The sequence below is a fragment of the Hippoglossus hippoglossus genome, chromosome 13 (genome assembly GCF_009819705.1).
Source record: "Hippoglossus hippoglossus isolate fHipHip1 chromosome 13, fHipHip1.pri, whole genome shotgun sequence".
Classification (NCBI taxonomy): Eukaryota; Metazoa; Chordata; class Actinopteri; order Pleuronectiformes; family Pleuronectidae; genus Hippoglossus; species Hippoglossus hippoglossus.
Genome location: NC_047163.1, coordinates 14,134,915 through 14,154,792, shown reverse-complemented (window position 1 = coordinate 14,154,792; position 19,878 = coordinate 14,134,915). Strand labels below are relative to the sequence as shown.

The 19,878-nt window shown below is 41.0% G+C and overlaps 1 protein-coding gene across 4 annotated transcripts in view; it reads right to left on the bottom strand.

Moving 5' to 3' along the window:
* Positions 1 to 19,878, bottom strand: part of lekr1 (leucine, glutamate and lysine rich 1) — a 75,648-nt gene that overhangs the window by 29,144 nt on the left and 26,626 nt on the right. For 3 of the 4 annotated variants that reach the window (XM_034604949.1, XM_034604950.1, XM_034604951.1), the window contains exons 4-5: positions 11,281 to 11,358; positions 7,200 to 7,363 (exon numbers count right to left, since the gene is read on the bottom strand). In XM_034604949.1, coding sequence (XP_034460840.1) covers positions 7,200 to 7,363; positions 11,281 to 11,358 — 242 coding nt within the window. The remainder of the gene's footprint in view (positions 1 to 7,199; positions 7,364 to 11,280; positions 11,359 to 19,878) is intronic. The other variant, XM_034604952.1, reaches the window with a different exon arrangement.

The following is a 19,878-nucleotide window of genomic DNA, read 5'->3' as shown; positions in this document are numbered from 1 at the left end:
AAGGACAGATGGACGAGGAGGAGGAACACAAAAGAATGAGAGGAGTTCCAGACGGAAACATGAGAGTACCCAAAAACGTAAAAGCAGTAGGGCTGGAAAAAGAACACAGAAGGAGAAAATTGAGGCACAAGGAAGTAGTTGAAAGTGAAAGGGAGAGCAGGAGGAGGGGAGTGTGTGGTGAAGAAAGGAGGACGAGGGAGTCTGTGCTCAGGGGATCCCATGAAACAGGACACCACAGTCTGGCAGTCTTTTGTAGAGTGTCTGATACAAAGTAGCTGCTGCAGCGCTACTGTTTCCTCCCCTCACTGTCGGTCCAGTTTCCCCATGACAGCTATAATAAGAAAGTATTATATCATAAGTAGGACACAAATATGCACCTAATAAATTATTCCTTAAAAGATAACGCAACAGAGCAGAGCACATGAATACGTTAAACATTTGAAATCAGAAGACACTTAATCTGAGTGAGGATCTTGTCATCTATTTTAATTTTGACTTGCTTGAATTTGAACCTGCTGTGATCCTGCGAAAGTACAGTACGTTTATTAAAAAACTGAAAGGGAGAAACGATTCGCTGCAACATTTAGGCCACATGTCGGGCCAACAACTTGTCAGACTGAGACGCTGGACTTACTGCAGCTCCAGGCAGGAGTGGATATCACGCAAGAGAAAAGCACTTAAGTTTCAAGTCTGAATAGTGAACAACTCCAGACACCATCGTTTTTTTCTTTCTGGAGACTCCACCTCAACATGATGACTATCAACATCCATTTATTTCCACCAGTATCATCGCCAACGTCCCCGTTAATTTCATCAGCTTCATCAGGAGTCAGCTCACTGATAAGCTTAAAGCACGAAGCACAAGGATGTCTTGAGCACCATAGAGAAGGGCATAAGAATGTCTTCAAAATCATCATAGCATTCATTATCAACATCACTGAGTGTAGCAGCACAAGACATGTTCCCAATATAAATATCAGCACTTAAAGATTGAATTGGTTCTTGTGTTCTGAAAGGAATGACCTGAGTTGACCTATCATGTAGGAGGATAGCATACACAAGTTTAAGGCCTGAATACCGATGGATGCTGATTCTGTTCTATTTCCTTATTAGGTTTTATTAATCTACCAGCTGTGGAACAACAGCAGCAGGTCAGCAGATGCCATCAGTGTCTACAAAGAATCTGCACAGACGTTGTGCAATTAAATGATTTTGGTCAAGTGATGCATGAGTGCTTGGAATAGACGACTGTATTAAACTAGAAATACCGCCTTGTGGTTGTATGCCCCCCCCCCCGCCAACCACTGCAGTTTCAGTCTACATACATTTTTTAACCCAGAGTCATATGACGTCACTGTGACCTTTGACCTTTGACCACTGGTATCTAATCACTCTAACATCTGGCTTTTGCCTGCAATGGGAGTGGATGCAGTTGGGGTTCACTCCCTCTCCCGGCATGTTCCTGATGTCGAACATGATGCATATTTTATATATACATACTAATTTTGGTGTAAAAGAGATACAAGTGAACATTTGAACCAAATTTGGAAGGACTCTCTTCAGGCGTTCTTAAGATAACGTATTCATGAGGCAATAAAGAGTTTTGAGAGGTCACAGTGGCCGAGACGTTGACCACCAAAATCGAATCAGTTCACCCTTGTGTCCAAATAAATGTTTGTAAATTTTTGTTGTTCCATCATGTTTTTCACAACCTAAGATCAATGCTAAGCTTAGATGCTAAGATCTATTCTGAAATGAGTCACAGCAGTATTGTCATTAGCGTTGTGTGTGTGTGTGTGTGTGTGTGTGTGTGTGTGTGTGTGTGTGTGTGTGTGTGTGTGTGTGTGTGTGTGTGTGTGTGTGTGTGTGTGTACTGCATATTGAGTGAGCTGTCTATGAGGGTCCTTCAGAGCGCTGCGGCAGGACACTGTGGCTGTGGCACTGAAGAGCTCTCAGACCGATCCAGCAATGTCAGCCTGACATTCTCTTCCTCTGAGACTGTTTTCCTGACTCTATTACATTGTTTTTTGTCTCTTTGATTCTTCTCTTAACTTTCTCTGTCCTCTGTTTTTCTTGATCCATTTAGCTTTTCCTCTTCCCATCCTTCCGCAACTGTATCCCCCTTTTCTTTCTTACCCTCTCCATCTCATTCTCCCTGTCTCTCTCAGCAGGAAGAGGTAGGAGGTCCTGTCCAATACACCAATAATTGCTTTCTGGTCACTGTGACATGACAGGGTCTTCCAGGGTAAAGCAACACACACTGTGCATACACACAAACACACACATAAACACAGAACACAAAAGAACACATGTGCAAAGAACCACTTAATACACACTCACTACAGCACAAAAACACACACAGAAACACTCACAAACAGAAATACTTTAATAAGTACTTGATGGAGCAGAAAGGGCTTTGCAATGAAAGTGAACCAGCCCATCTGACTTTCTCCGCAGTGCTTCTATTATCTGTCTCACTGCTTACACACAGACGCACACAGTGTAATAAGGTGGCTGTGAATATTACAGCAATTCACCGTTGGCTGGTCACCAACACTGTCACTGTCACTGTTTAACAGTATTGGTCCTGGGAGGGTTCTTTGCTGTAGTTACAGTACGTATTTATTTGTCAAAAAATGAATTACCATACACAGCTGCTAAGCCTTGACTGTCACTGAAGGAGACATATGCTCATACTCAGGTCCAAAATTATCATTTGGATTATTAATTGAAAAGGTTTACAAACTCAAATATTCACAAAAAAAGAGTCATGTTCCTCAAACTGACCCCTGCTACAGCCCCGCTTGTCAGCCTCAGTCTGAAATGCTTAGTTTTAGCTTCTGTCTCTTTAAGGCCCCCCCCCCCCCCGAAAAAAAACAGTCTGTTCTGATTGGCTTTCAGACTACTGTGGGGCTACTGGACGACTGCAGGGCATCGTGATGTTATGTTCAATGTTCACCAGTAACAGACTATGAATTAGTTCATTTCTATGTACAGTATTTTCCTATTTACAAAAATTGGCCCGACACACACACACACACACACACACACACACACACACACACACACACACACACACACACACACACACACACACACACACACACACACACACACACTGTCCCACAGAAACACAAGCACACCAAGACACACCCTGCGCCTGCAGTTATGCCCACATTTCCATAGAATGAGGCAATGGAGTATGGGAATTTAACTGTATGTAACACTAAACTGCATACCAGAAACATATGACAACATATGAACATATAGTTTTGGCTACCTAGTTACCTATCTCACACACACACACACACACACACACACACACACACACACACACACACACACACACACACACACACACACACACACACACACACACACACACAGCTGCAGCCTGGAATTCGTACAAGTCCATGTTACTATAATATCACATTCTCAACTGCTTGTGTACCAAAACCATTTTTTTGTTTGTCTGCCCGGTATATTATGAGCAATAAAAGCTAAACCACAGCAGCTTCATGGAAAAAAGTCCTGGCTGGAAGTGTTAGATTCCACAGAGCTGGAGGACTGCAGCTGTTTCAACCTAAAGTTTATTTCTTACTTCTCAGGATTTATACTCAGAAACTTACAGTGTGGTGCTATGTGTGCAACAAAAGACAAAAGTTGTCATCAATCATGCAGGTAGGAGCAATTCACCTGACTGGTTCAAGACGTCACAGCATATCATGTCATGTCATGTGTGTTGATCAGAAGTTAAGCTAGAAGTTTGAGACACATGTTAAAGTTTCCTTTATTAAGGCAGTGACAGTCCTCCAGGGAGATTTCAGTCTCCTGAGAGGAATACGTCTGAATTGTGTGCTCCTTTTTTGTTTTTTATGAAAGTGCTACGGAAAACTTAAATGTAGTGTGGCGACTTTGGAAATGGGGAAAATGTTATTTTATTATGTTGTTTGTGTAACTTGCTAATAGATTGTCTATAATGTAAACAAAAGCTATGAGTGTTAAAAAACTACATGTGTTCTGCTTTTGTATCATACATGTTACGTAAAGATCAACGACATAACAGCTCCCTAAAAGTGAAGCCAAAGCGTCTGGATAACCCCCTGGTGGCTGGCTGCAGTATAGGTCATAAACCCAGCCCCCTTCATATTAGCGTATGGTAAATGGGCCAAACAAAAAATCTAAATACATGTCAAATACATTTTTCTGAAATGATTTAACAGGGTTTTTATCAAACTGTTGTGACTCATGCTTAGTCGAGCGTGAGTATTAGTGGTACCTTGATACCGTGGCTCCATTCCCCAGATTGCAAGCACACACTCTAAATGGCTCTAAATGACACAAGATGGCAGCATTCATATCCAGCATAATTTGGCTTCATTTCTGGATAGTGGGAGGAAGTGGAGATGCATCTTTATATACGGTCTATATTCTTTATGCATAGTGTGTCTGCACAGTGAACATTATAATACATTACAGTTTAAGCTGTTCCAGCATGAATTTTGTATTTATGTAAGTTGTGCATGGGGTCCCATTTTAGCAATACCGCAGTAATACTGATATGCATCATGTAACTTAATAATTTTTTTATTCTGTTTCCTCTCTGCGTAATAACAGTCACAACGTAATCAAAGTACAGGGCTACACAGACAGAAAGTCAAAGAGACTGAGACAGACAGATGGGGGAACATTGCTGGACTGAGATGATAGGAAGGAAAATCTTTTCTAACATGTCTGAGAACATATTTGATGTTTTTGCTGCTTGTCACAATCAACACACACATATAAAAAGTTGGCTTCCAGGGAAATAGATACCATATAATGTTAAGGATGGCCCAGGGTGTTGGCAGATGGCTGCGGTTCAGGGATCGGTCACACACGCACACACACACATGTACGGTGATTCATACATTCTTAGTCACAGCCTTTTCCCTTAATTTCACTGTCAACCCTCTGCCCTCTTTTCCAAAATGCTGAATGAAACCTCCCACACTCAAAAGTCTCCGTCCGTCACCTTCACATCAAGTTGTACAAGTCATCTGCTGACAACTGCACAAAACTGATCTGCGAATAATTATGTTTTCATCTCCCGCTGCTCTTCAAAAGCTCATCTTTGTCTGGTTCACTGTAAAATTCCACACCCCTTGAGGTTGTTTCTCTCGTCTCCACCTACCCATAAACCACATTCATATGTTCACATTAGGCCACCTCCTTATGGTTCTGTCTTCTTTTTCTTCCCCCTCTCCTTTCTTCTGCCTTTTGACACTAACCACAGAGCGTTGATAGACGGGTGGCATACTTTAATTGCCAGCTAACGCCCACGTCAGTTTGGAGTGATATGCAGGTGACTGGCTAAGGTGTATGCTCTGTAGAGGCCTGCATCTCTGAACACGGTGAGGCTCATGGCCCATTTTTATACTTTATATAAACTTTATATACCTAAAAAAAAGCCCAATACGAACACAGTTACTAAACACTGAATGTTATTAAATTGGAACTATTCAGAACTGAAATTCCATTTAACTAGCTGTTGAAACTCATTGATGAATTCAGAAGTAAACTCAATAAATTTGAGTATGTGTCCTAAATTGTGTACTGTACTTGTCTCCTTGTCCTCTAGTGATCTTGCTTTGTGTCCTGTTGTGTATCCAATTTGTCCTCTCCACGCCCTTTGTATACTGTTGCACAGTGCCATGAAAGAGAGTTTAGCTAAATAAATAAATGTTAACTCAAGTGTAACTTAGAGTTAGAAATTACTTATCATGACATTACCTATAGCCATTGTTTGACTTAAATTAAACAAATGACAGAAGGATTGTGTTTAAATAGCAAGAATTGTTGTCCGTCAGATGTAAGTTGAGTTACACTGGGCCTACTGGGATCTTTACTGTTAAGATTTCTTGTTGAGAAGTCAATCACACAAATAAAAAGAGCCACAAAACAAGTGCAAAGTGACACAAAATCACCACAAAGAGATATCCGAGCAAAATGTGACAAATAACAACCACAACAACAAATGCAAAGGGGAAAGACTATGAATTACAATACAAAACCAACAATTTACCCAGGCAACATTTAAATGTTGGTTACATCATCAGGACTATCACCAAATCTGCACTTTGTTTCCCTGTTCTACAAACTGTTGCTTTTTCAACACAACACAAGACACAACAATGTGTGGAACAGAATCCAAGATAAAGTCTGATATTGGCCCAAAGTGAAGTTTCTGGACATGAAGTGTGGATTGGTTTGGAGAGAAGCTTTAGGTCTCTGTGAACATATATCCTATATACGCATGTGTGTGTGTGTGTGTGTGTGTGTGTGTGTGTGTGTGTGTGTGTGTGTGTGTGTGTGTGTGTGTGTGTGTGTGTGTGCATTCCTTGGTATGTGTTTTATTACATCTGTTGGTTCATACAGCAGCTGCCATAGGCGCTCACGTCACTGAACAAACACATGGTCACACGGAATCAGAAACAGCAGAAGACTACTTTTCTTTCTTCGATTCTCCCTCAGTCTCTCTATCTCCCTTTTTATGTCTCAAGTTAGGGACAGAGACAAACACACACACACACACACAAACACACATACACACGGTAGCTGTTTGGAACGTGCAGAGAAAAAGGAAAAAAGACCCACCCATGAGGTGAGTAGGAGGTTAGCTCTCCTTGAGGCATTTACTGTCAACTATAATCTCAAACACACACACACACACACACACACACACACACACACACACACACACACACACACACACACACACACACACACACACACAGCCTGCAGTTTTTTCCCTCTGGCTTGCAGCCCCTTTAAAATTTATAGTACGAGTTTCATTGGTTTACAGCACTTACACACACATACGCATGAACTCACACACATTCTTTCCCGTCTTTTTAACTGTTAACAGGTATGTGTGTAGTGATTGTAAACACACACACACACGAACGCACACATTTCAGTCATCTATTATGGGCGCTGACCTCAAAACTAAAAAAAGTCCACACCACACTTGAACTTATATTTAATTCAGCTGTGAGTATTTGTTCAAGTTTCTTTGTCACGTCTGTTCCAGCTCTATATTTATAGTTTTGTCCTATAACTTGGCTACGTACATCTAAATATTTGTTTCTCTCTTTTTCCTTCAAGTGTGAAGCTTAATTTAGTGTGTGTGTGAGCACTAATGTCTATGTTCGTGTTACCTGAGAGCACCTGTGTGCTGTGCTGCAGTATCTGAGATTTAAAGGCCTGCCAGGCCCCTGTCAGTTGGCTGAGGAAACCCCGTATATCAGTGAGCTCGCTGGCAGAGGAGAGGAGCACGATGAGAGTCGCTCGCAAGGCCTTCACCTGCTGCACGCACACACCTCTGACACACAAACAAACAAACACAAAATAACAGCTTTAGAATACAGTTTAAAGGCATAACAGCTGAACAATTAAAATGACAGCATCGAATGTTGATAAGATGAAGATATATTGTTCTTGATGTCTAAAATATTTGAACATCTTATGACAGCTATCATACAAGGGTGTGTATCTGTATAACACTTCAAAAAACTAGAATGACCTTCAGTAGAGCTTAAAGCCAAGGCCCAAAAGTCACACCAAAATACACACACTCGTAAATATCAGACCCCTAAACATGCCTGATTGTTTTCAACAAGATCCATGAATTGTTCTTTGAAAATATTGAAAACCACCATATCCCACAATGTTAAAGAAAGTAATAATCCATCCTGTAGTTGTTGTCTAATGCTGCTAACTAACAGACACTAACAAACTTCAATGAATGATTGGCAGAGGTACAGCGCTTGGTTTTCTTCTCTGTCTTTGTTGTGTTACATTTTGTTTGGCGTATCACAAAACTCGGGATAGAAAGGTATGACCAGAACAAACTTCTCTATTTTCTTGCTTACCAAGTCCCACCCAATCTGATTGGCTGTCTGACAAGGAGCTACAGTGACAAAACTAGCACTTGTCAGAAAAGTCAGCAGCTCAGAGTGGACTCTCAAAAAAGGTGAAGCGCTCTGGTGCAGGGTGCAGTCATTTTTCTCTTAGTGACTGCCAACTGGGAGTGAAGAAACATGAACGCTTGCCCTCAGAAACTAACACTGTATGGACACACACCTTAGTAGATGAGTAGCAGGTTTAAAAAGTGCTGTTAAAGTTTGCGAGTAAAGCTGCATTAGCTTTTACAGGTATGGCGACCAAATTCTTTGCACCACTCTCCCTCATCACCAACACTTTGACAATGGCTCCAAATTGCACCAGTGGATTTTATCAGAGGATTGTGGGTGCTGCTGCCTGGTGGGAATAACATAACTGTGGTGTTTTGAAGCAGAGTATTTCTGAAAGTTAGGTTACACATTCCTTAGAAAGATCAAGATCTTTGTCAAATGCAGCTGGTCTTTCATTGAAACGAGCTTTGCCCAAACTCAATGTGACACGGCCATTATTTCAGATTTTGTGTAGTATTTCATCCCAACAGTAACTGACCTTACAATGAATTCCATGACATTTAAAGTTCCAACATTTTTGTGGAAGTTTATAAATAACATGCAAGTTGAAGAGCATGTAGACACAGATTCCAGAGCAGGAACACACCTCTTCAGACTATACCTTGAATAACATTTTTAAAACTAACAATTTAGTAGCACTTAAAATGGCACTTACTTATAGCACTTTGTAGTTTTGCTTTTTTGAAGAAATTGTACTTTCTCTATTCTTGTTGTTCTGGGTTTGTACCCTCATGGTTGAATGCACTTATTGTAAGTCGCTTTGGATAAAAGCGTCAGCTAAATGAAATGTAATAGAATGTAATGTAAAGGATCAGTTTTGCATGTGCAGTCCTGACCCTGTGTGGGATTGTTGCCGAGTTCGCTCTCGGTTTGTCCCTGTTTTGCAGCTTCTGAGACCTTGAAACTGCAACTATTTCAGACTAGTAAGCTTCAACCGAACTCGCACCCATCTGGATGTTGGGTTCATGTCTTCAGTTCAATGTCCACAGGATCCAGCTGGGTCATGTTATGGTAGCAGGTTAATGTTACATGAATTGCAGGAACACAGAGAAAAGAGCTGCATATATTTTTTCAAGTAAATGTCACACTTGAGAGACGTTCTGGCATATTTACTGTTAGTGTTACATTAGTTAGTCTGTGGGCGAAGAGGTGTTCTTACAAATACAATGTAAACTGTGAGGTCGCTGGAACATATAGAGTATGAACAGTATTTCATAACATCTCATTAACCACTTTAATTTCACAGAAAAAAATGCTTCTTAAATAATTCTTAAAAATAAAAATTTTAAACATGGACAGATTTGATTAAAAAGGCTGTAAAACCCAGTAGAAGTCTTTTTTGAGACGACTTTAAATTCATTTAACTAAGAAACTGACTCTGCCTCGCTGCCTTAAAGCTTCCTGATTTGCCAACAAATAAAAATAATTTGGTATCAACACATTTTGACCTTTAAGTAAATGCTAACACCAGATTTTGCTTTCTTTCCCCATGAGGCGATTTAAAATGCCAAGCTTTTATTCTGAAATCTGGCAGAGGGGTGTAACAGGGTAACACTGGTAGAATCACACAAAGCAGAAGACACTCTCAGCCAAAAGCGAGAGCGAGCACCTTTAATAATTATGGATTAGAGAAGATCTATTAAGTGCTCAATCAAATGTAGTTTCACAATTCTTGCAGGCTCACAACATCTGTTACACCCACAATTCTGTCGTTAATCGCACACAAAAACTCTGCTCTTACAAATCTGTGCTTGTCAAATGTTGACTTGCAGACTGAAATTGTTTGGTGCTCATTCAGTTTCTTTTGTCCTGATCTCCACAGATCTAGTGAATGAATGACAGGTAGAATTAGAATTACATAATTAACAGAGATGAACAGAGCAGATAAAGAGGGTGGGGCATAAAAAAACTGAATGTCTGAGACAGAGGGAAACTGAGGACTGATTTAACTACACTGTCCTTAAAAAAGGCCACAGCCATGTTTCACAGCACTCTCCCGTCCCCTCTTTCTCCTCCATCTCTCTCACTCACAAAGAAATATGTTCAGATGAAAAGCACTTTAAGCAACATGGAAGATCACTAGCTCATCACGTGCACATGCACACACACACACACACACACACACACACACACACACACACACACACACACGATGAATCAAGTCACAAAGTCATGCAAAGCATGGACGTGGAAAACTAGAGTGCTGGAACAGAACATTCTGTTATTCCAAGAACACTTTTGAAGGAACATCTGGGTGAGAGCACACTGAGCTTCCCATTTTCTTACACACACACACACACATACACACACAGAGGTAGGTGCACACGGACACATGACATATTTGGATACATCCCAGGTACTAACACACACACACACATAGACACGCACACCTGCACAAAAACACACCCACACACCCACACACATGCCTGTATGCTCACTGACAAACCTAGTGAGCATGGCTGCGTCCAAAGTGATGTGACTCTTTTTGAGAGCTCAGCGGGGTTGAGTGGTTGTTGTTTTTCTTATTCGGGGTTTGTGGCTTAAGGTGATCAAAAATGAACGGAGTCTCAGACGAGACGGGATGAGAGGGGAGACTCTGGGTGCCTGAGAGAGTGTGAGTACACGTGTGTGTGCGTGCAGAGTGGAGCAGAGCATGGGCACCGCTTGTCACGAGAGCCAGTTTTATAATGTCAGATGACATAAATCATAAGGCTGACAGAGCCAAATGGAGGAACAGATATAGGGCAGATCTGTCACCGGTGATAAGGCGAAGATATTGAAAAACGGAGAGAAGGAGACCGCATGCGTTCACTCAGCCAAAGATTTACTCATTTAGCAGCTTTCAATGTCAGCAGTCTGATTGAAAAGCTTTTTTTCCCCCCTGACTTCTCAACTGCTCCCTCCCACTCTCTTCACCTCCGCTGCTCCTCCACTGTCATCAACTGCTCACGGCTTTTTCAATCTCTCTTCACTTCTAGGAAATAACCAGCAGGTCAGCTCAATTGACTTTCTCTCCTCCGTTTTTTCCATTCTCTCTTTCATCGTCTTCCCTCTCTATCATCTGGCACAGTTATTCCCCCTCTGCCCTGGCCTTCCTGGCATGCATCTGGTTAAGGAGAAGATGGTGATGCAGACCAATACTTTGTTTTTTTTATCTTTTGTTTTTCTGTTTCATCTCCATCCTGCAGTGGCTCGACTAAATCTAAATCATGTTATCCCAACCAACACTCTCTTCTTCCACTTCTCTGCCTGGTTATTTCCTTACCTGAGGATTTCTCCTTGCCGTGTCTCTTTTTTGAGTAACTGCTCGGCCTCTTTCTTCCTGGAAGCTGCCACCGCCAGCCTGTCCAGGAAGAAGACAAAGACAAAGTGAAGTTGAAAAGTCACATGCCATATCCATTAATTAGAGAGCCTAATGCCACTGTACTCCCATGGGGTGAAATGAGCTTACTGATGATGCAACTTTAATGACAGGAGAGGTTGATCGTGATGAAATGGAAAGCAATGAAAAATTAAATGTTGCTCAGGGGTAACTGATATAAAGAGACGGTTTTCCCTCGTCGGCTCATCTTTCTGGTTTCACATGATTCAATACATATTAAATGATTATTTGTGGCGTGAGCAGAGACAGCAAAGCATGATGGCAACGATTTAATTGGATTGAGCTGCAAAGGATTGACAGGTTGCATAGGAAAAAATAAATAAATAAATAAGTCTCGGAGGTGGAGGGATAATACCAGGCTCTGACCTGTACTTGCACAGAAACCTGTATTTGTAATTCGATTCAATTCAATTGCAATTGTAGAGAAACCAAACTGTTCTGTTTTGGGCCTGGAAGCCTTTCTGGTTTCTGTTTGTAGTTTGACTAATCACATTTGAGCAGGCTTTGTTTGCCCACAGGTAAACATTCTGTGTGGAGAGTAAAAGAGGTGGAACACATTGACCAAAGTGCATCAGCTATCTGCTTTACAGCTGCTTCCGCATTCAAATCTCCAAAACGCATCAATGTTTGTGTTTTGTGTGGAGCGACGTTGGACTCGGACTGTTAACAGTGTATGGCGAACGGAAGACGGAGTCCGGGCCCGGATATCCACAGTCTACGATGGAAGCCCGAAAATATCGATCGTAGTCCCCAGAGGCTAATTTGTCGCACTGACTGGGCTCCGAGATTGTCCTTTCCTCTGCACTGCCCTTCAGCTTTCCGCCTTATTTGATTGACTGATTTCAGAGCCAGTCAAACCATGACAGACAGATTTCATATGAAAACTGAGACTGTGTGACCCGGACACATCGTGTTCATTCTCTTAAACACCACAAATGAGCACTGACAGCGAGACAGAGATAAACATAATGAGCAGTAAGTGCACAGAGCAGACCAGACAAACAGAGACTCAAAGCAGACACGTAATAATCATGACAGACAAAGTTTGATCGAGAAGTGTTATTTCATTGAGATGCGAGGATCCTGCCTTTCGGATTTTCTGCTTATTGCCTCATACAGTCCCTGTAAGCAAATAAAATACCTGGTAATATCTTCCTCCACTATACACCAACATCCTAATAAAAGTCCCATCCCCTGTTATTAATAATGAGTTTAAGTACATCCTGTCCAGTACATTTCACACAAAGTTTTTTAGGTCATGTTTATGAGCAGTAAATTAGTAAGATGCCCTTCCCTTATGGTTTCCCAGGCTTCGGATTGCACTGTTCATTTCAGGTGTGTTGGGTGTGGTGATTGTGAAGTGGGTGTGTGGTTGGTGTTGATCTGCCGACAGTCTCATGACAGCTAATTGACAAACAAACCTCTTCCCTTTATTTGGGGACAGCAGCTGGATGAGTTAGCAAAAATAAATACGCAGTAAAAACTAGAATGGCCCTCAGAAGAGCCCATACCACCGCCAAGGCCCATCGGTAAATTCAATCAAGCTGTCATTACAGTCATAGATATCAGCTCTCTAAATATATCAAATGTTCTTCATCAAGATCCATTAACAAAAAAAAAAAAAAGTGGTATATCCCATTCAGTTGTTGTAGACACACCGACCCATTACAAAAAAACAGGCAATGGTGAAAACATACCCTCCCTGGTGTTGGTAACCAGAGAGATGCACTAATGTACAAAACAAACAGGCAATAAAAATGAATATCACAATATATTTCACCATGTCATACTAACACATTAAAATGATAAACTCACTTTTGAAGCTAAATGGAAACTTGGTACTATTCAATTTGATTACAAATCAAATTTAAGAAAAAGTTGGATTTATAAGGTGTCAAGAAATAATAATACGATTATTAGTTATAGGCTATTTCACAATATTATGGTGACATAACAGATTGACATAAATAATTCAAATATAAAGTATGTTCAAATGTTAACTAAATAATCTTATAATCACATGCAGTTTGCCACAGTACCAGCAGGCTACAGTGTGGAGGGATTTTGCAGTTGAGATGCTTCTCATGCTCGAGGAAATGGAATTAAAGCGGCCAGGTTAAAAACAACACACTGTAAAACAGCCAGTTTGAAAGTGAATCAGAGATTTTTCCAAGATAATGATGCCTGAGTGGCAGCTCCTTCATGTGAAGGTGGTGAGTTTTTTTCCATCTTTCTTTGTATGAGTGTGGGAGGGACTGCAATTAATTAATAAAAATGTTTTAATGTTACATTTTATTTTCTATACTGAGGAATTCTTTTTATGCTTTATTTTGTCTGCCGTCCCTTCCTTTTCTTACTTCTGTGAATTTGTTTCCGTGTTCTTTCATGTGACATATTTACTGGAAAAAGAAGTTGTTTTGTTTCACAAAAAACATCCTGACTGAATTAAGGTCAAATAAAAGAAATGTATGTTTTCTCTCCATATGTGTGATATATGGTGTCAGTAGGAACTTAATGTACAGTAGGGAGGTTGAGAGCAGTGTGGGGTGAGAATGGATTGAGCAAGTATGCGTGTTTCTAGTAATCCTGTGCGTGTGTGTGTGTGTGTGCATGTGAGACCATGTGTGAGTCTGAGTGTATTTACAAGTAAATAACTTTGCGTGTTACTGTGGCTTAGCTGATGTGTGTGTTCCTATCCCTGTCTGTGTGTGTGTGAGAGAGAGTGTGACAGAGCGAGAGAGAGGGACTTTTCCGTGAGCATTTTAGCCTGTCTATTTGTATGTTTGCCACTTTCTGACCAACTCTGGCAGCGCCTGTGATCTTGTGCGCATGTGAAATTTGTGTACTTGTCCCTGCGTGCCTTCGCTGTTCGAGTGATGGCAGCCCAGACTCCCACTGTTCACCCATCTGTCCCCACCAGTCCCAAAGCGAGATCAGAAAGAACACTGCCTCGAGAGGGGTGTGGGTGTTTGTGTGGGTGTGTGTGTGTGAATTTGATGTGTGTGTATGGGTGTGTGTGTATTTTGTATACAAATATGTGTGTGCTTTGTGCACATGGGCCTGAGCTTCTGTTCCCAGGGCAGTGGCTGTCAGTGGAATAATAGGTAGCGCAGTGCCAGTGAGTGCGTGCCAGATTAGAGTACCCCCTACCAGCAGCCCAAATCAACCGCCTCATCAGGACATGTCTCACACACACACACACTCTCAGGACACGTTATGCACACACTCACAGTCATGCGCACATGTCAACAACACTGATCTGCTAACCACAGTGTCCATGATGTACCAAGTCAATCATTTTATCCATGTGTGCATCTGTCAAGGAGCTTACTAATTCTGTGCTCCTTCATATCTTTTTTAATTTGGGCTGAGGGTCAACAGTAGAACACCTGAACTGCGGCTCCCCTTGTGGACTTATTTTCAGCCCTTGACAGCATATAACTTGTAATCCATGTTCGGCCACCAGAGACCATTTCTCAACAGTCAATTGGACACCAATGTCAATGTTTTACTGCTGCAGGCTTTTTGACATCGGTCAGGCTAAATTTGATACAGAGCTATTAACTGATAGCTTATAAGTGCATGTCATTGTAAATGTGGTTGCACATGTGTGTGTGTGTCTGTGCGTGTGCATGTGTTTGTGTGTGTATGTTCTGGCATTTGCTGTCATCATTAGAAGTGAGATAAAAGCTTCCCCATATCAAAGTGTCATCTGCTCACTCACTGTGTGCGGGCATGTGTGTGAGTTAAAAGAGTGTTTTGATCAACACCCTGGCAGGACATTCAAAGCTGAGAGTCATTTTTCTTTAAACAAAAAGGAGCACACACACACACACACAGAGAACAAAATACCCCTGCAACTAACACGCGATGCATTAAGCACGCACAGTCATAAGCAGTGAATCTACAGCTTGTTTCTCAAGTTAAAAGGCTGCTTAAATGTTCTCAGGAAAACTTAAAGCGCTAATATTAGATCAGTCAGTGCTTCATCAATTACTTAAATGAAAATGTTGTGTGTGTGCGTGTTTCTGTGGTGTAACTGTGACACCTGTTTTTGTATATTTTGTTTTCAAGTTATCTGGTAACCATGTCAGGGATGCCATAACAATGATTGCGATCATCAAAACAGCACACACACATACACACACACACACACACACACACACACACACACACTCACTCACACGTGCACGTACACACACACAACCATAAGCAGATATCATATTATGACTAACCGAATTAACTCTGAGGATATGAAAATTAATTTGTCCTCCAGCTTGTCAATTTTAATTCTGTTTAAGAAGATTAACGTGTCTCTGTTTCATTTGTATGTGCGGGTTGCTACGCTACTGCACAGACATGTTGCTGTTGATTACCAAATAAACTTTGTCATATTGTGTGTGCGCGTGTGCGTTTATGCCTCACATACACACACACACACACACACGCACACGCACACGCACACACGCACACAGCAGTGTGTGTCATTCTGCTTGTTTGATGTGGTAACGCGAACGCGAACTTGAAGTTGGATCTGGGCTAATACCTCACATGCTGGCGATGAAGGCTGTTTCACTCTGTACATAGTCGACTTGACATATTACCTAACACACACTCACACACACAGAAGGAGAGGGGGAGATTTGTGTATTGTTTCTGTGGTTGGAAACCAGACGTTGAAATAGAACCACATATACACAACTAATTTGCTGTGAAGTACTTCCTAGTTCCAAATGGATGCCTTTTTTATTTGTCATCTATCATTTGTCTCTCCTTGATTCCCGCTCTCCTACCTGCAGGACGTCTTATCGCTGTTACAATCCAGCCCCCAGGTGCGTGTGTGTGTGTGTGCTCTCACATTTTTATGATTCATTCTTCATAAATGTCAAGTCCAATTTTCGTTACTGTGCACAAGAATGATTGTTTTATCAATTGCAGGTGTGCAAACGAGTGTGTGCAGGCACAAATGCAAATACACACGCACACAGCGTCAGATAGTCACAAACAGACTCATACCTAGACACACTGTTTGGGTCATGACTGAAAGCAGCCAGCCAAGAGGAAGCAAGTGGAGCGTATTAAGTTCCCAGACAGTTCTTCATGATATGTTTCGACCTGTCTCCAGTTAGACGAGCTGTCTGTCCATACCCGTTTATCGATTTCTCTTATAAGGATAGTTTATACCCCGTTGTAATTATTGTTCACCCTTTATCAACCTCTTGGGTCTTTACCACCAATATGTTTATCTTCTCTTCCCAAGTTAAACACAAACTGGTGGCGATAACCACCGAGCATCTAATGGGGCTTCCTCACCCACTGTCTGAAATGCGTTAACATGGATTGGACGCTACTCGACTAATCAAACCTACACAGAGAGACAGGATGAAAAAGCGTATGAAATTGGTGTATTTGGGAGGGTCAAGTAATGAGCCTATGCCAATTGTAGGGTTTGAGTCTAATAGCAAACTTTCAATTGATCGATCCAATATCGGATCCGCTCAACAAAATGTGAATCCTTTTAAATCCCTTCATCAAATTTGATGAGATGTAGTTTTTTCTGTAATAATTTTGGGGGCTGAGAAGGCCGAAACAGTTTTCACCAGCCCTGTTACCACAACTTCAAAAAAAGGGGAATAGCATATAATGTGAAATGCTAATTACATTTAACTGAAACTTAGAAATAGAAGGTGTGGTCCAGCATGGCACGATTAGCACATCATCAGTGAAAAAGCAGCATCTGCAGTTCAGCATTGATGAAGTGAAATAATATTTGTTCTGTAGGCGTCTGAGATGAGATGGAGGACAGAATAAATCTTTTGATGTGCACTCTGTGGAGACTGGGAGTTTTGCTTAGTAATCTGGTTCTACCAATATACTGCCAATGAGAGGGTTAGAGAGTAATATACATTATATGACTAACCTGCTTGTACAATATGAAACAACAAAATCTCTTGGATCCTCTACAAGTCATTTGCTTGTTGCAAATTTGAGCAGTGAAGCTACATTCAGTTACTAAAACCAGTGAAACAAATGACCTGAGTATCGGATGTTTGCCCCAATTCTTTAAATCAGACCTTAAACCCTGTCACTTACTGCTGCCTCCTAATGTTGTGTTTATTGTTTTTTTTAAACATCAGTATCTGCTCCAAATTGTACACATGTTTATACTTTCTTATTTATTCTCAAATGAATGTCATAGGTCTGTGCCACATCAATCTGTTTTGCCACATTCACATCAAGTGGGATGGAAGCTGCAACAGAAAGAAATTACCCTGGTTACTTGCAAACATTGCCGCCATCATTCAACTTAAGACGGAAAACTGTCAATGTTACTTTTAATGAGCGTAATTCACATCCCGCATGAAGAGTAATCTGTTGATGAGCTGTATGCAGTTATGCACACATGGGGGTAATAGCAGTAACAGTCTTAACATTTATATTTAATAGCTATGTGTTGAGTTAACAGTTGAGTGCACTTATATTGACTGATGGATTTAGCATGGTGTGTGGTTGTCGATTTTCTTTTGAGAAACTTTGGCACCAAGTACAATATTTTAAGATTCAAAGTCAATATTAGCACGTTGATGAGCTGAATTTTGACAAATCATAGAGTGGTAAATAAAAACTCCCACGTGATGGTAACCTAGCATTTGCCTCTCCAGCTCTTCACTCCTTTGCTCTTTTCCTTCAGATCCTGCTGCTCATCTGTGTTCAAACTTGTCTCGCAGGTGACATTTCAAAATCAGCTATAATTGCACTCTGCACATTACTCCCCTCTTCACGCCTCACTTTCATCTGTCATACATCTGCAAATACGCACACACACAGACACTCACACACCTGTGTCATGAACACACACACTGTCTGACAGGTGACATTTTACTCAGGTTTGATTTGTGTGTTGTTACCGAGCCACTGGTCGGGCTCTCTATACCACACACACACACACACACACATATCACTTCTCTCATCATGTCAGAATTACACATGATCAGACAGCAGAAGTCAGATATTGGAAGAAAGCGACGGCATGTAATTGGAAGAAGAAAACCTGTGTGTGTGTGTGTGTGTGTGGTTGTGTGTGCAGAGGTGGATCAGTGCAAGGATCTAATTTGAATTATGTCCATAAAAAAAGTGTCTCAAGTTAAAAAAAATACAAGAAAGATTAGAACCCTTGTTTAATCAGCCAGTTGGCTAGAAAATCTATTTTTCTTTCATGGTAAATCACATAATCCCAGACAAAAAAGCTGTATTGAATATCTCAGAGCAGGAGAGGAGTGCTGTCAATCACAAACGTATCACACTAAAGAGTCACACTCCTGCTGTGTAGCCAGCCATTCAGAACATCCTCATTAACTCCCACTCGCATGCTATCTTTTGCCTTTTAATATCTACCACCTGCATGAGCGATGTTATGTGCTGGCACACCGCTGGTAGAAGTGTTTAGGAAATGACGGAGACAAAAAGAGTGAAAGAAAAACGAACAGCAAATTAGTTTGCAAAGTGGAGGAGAATGTAAATGACTGAATTACTGAGTGATATTTCATTCGGATGAAACAAAGAAATGTTGCATATTTGACTGCAAATGAACAAAGATGAGACAAAAGATGGCTAAAAAGAAAAGAATGGACAAGAAAAGGTAAAAGAAAAGACAAAAGTAGGGCAGTCGAGAGATTCCACGCTGGTCTCTCACATCACTGTGCACGGCATCATTATCTCTGCCTGAACTTTGACCTCCTGACCCACGGGTGGCCCCCAAGGCTCCAGAGCGCACCTGTGCACAGCATGTTTTTGTTTGCGCGTGCTTTCGGCTCGGTGAAGAGGCAGTTTGTGAGAGATAATCAGCTTACATTAGACCAGTAGTGGATTTGTTCGTCCAGTCTACCATACACACCAGACAACACACAGACCACCTGAGCTGTCCACATGAACATTCTGGCTGTGACCTGCACACACATGCACATATAAACACTACATATAATAAGGCAAACTATGCATTATGCACCAAACCATACTGGATGTCTAATCCTAGCAATAACATTATTTTTACAGCACTTTCTTTTTATATACATATACACAGATACCAATATTTTTCCTTCCAGTTCTTTATTTTAGCATCTACGTTTTCCTCATTCTGTTTCCTTGCCCTCCTAATTCACTCATTCACTACTTCCTATGCGACACTAAAAAAGATTTTGGACAATTGGGAGATATCATTTTGTGTCATGTAGGCGAAGGCATCATAACCTCTTTACTGTATAGTATTATACAGAAAATTGCATAGTATCATATTAAAGCGTTTATTTACCTTTTATTTGACTGTTATTTGATCCAGATTTATCACTTATATGGTTCCCTCAAAATGTAAACAATAGAGCAACAGCACTTTCTAGTAACAATCCTAAAATGAACACATTATTATGTCAGTGATGGTGATTTATAAAATCTGAAATCTCAGCTCACTATTGAGAAAACATTGAG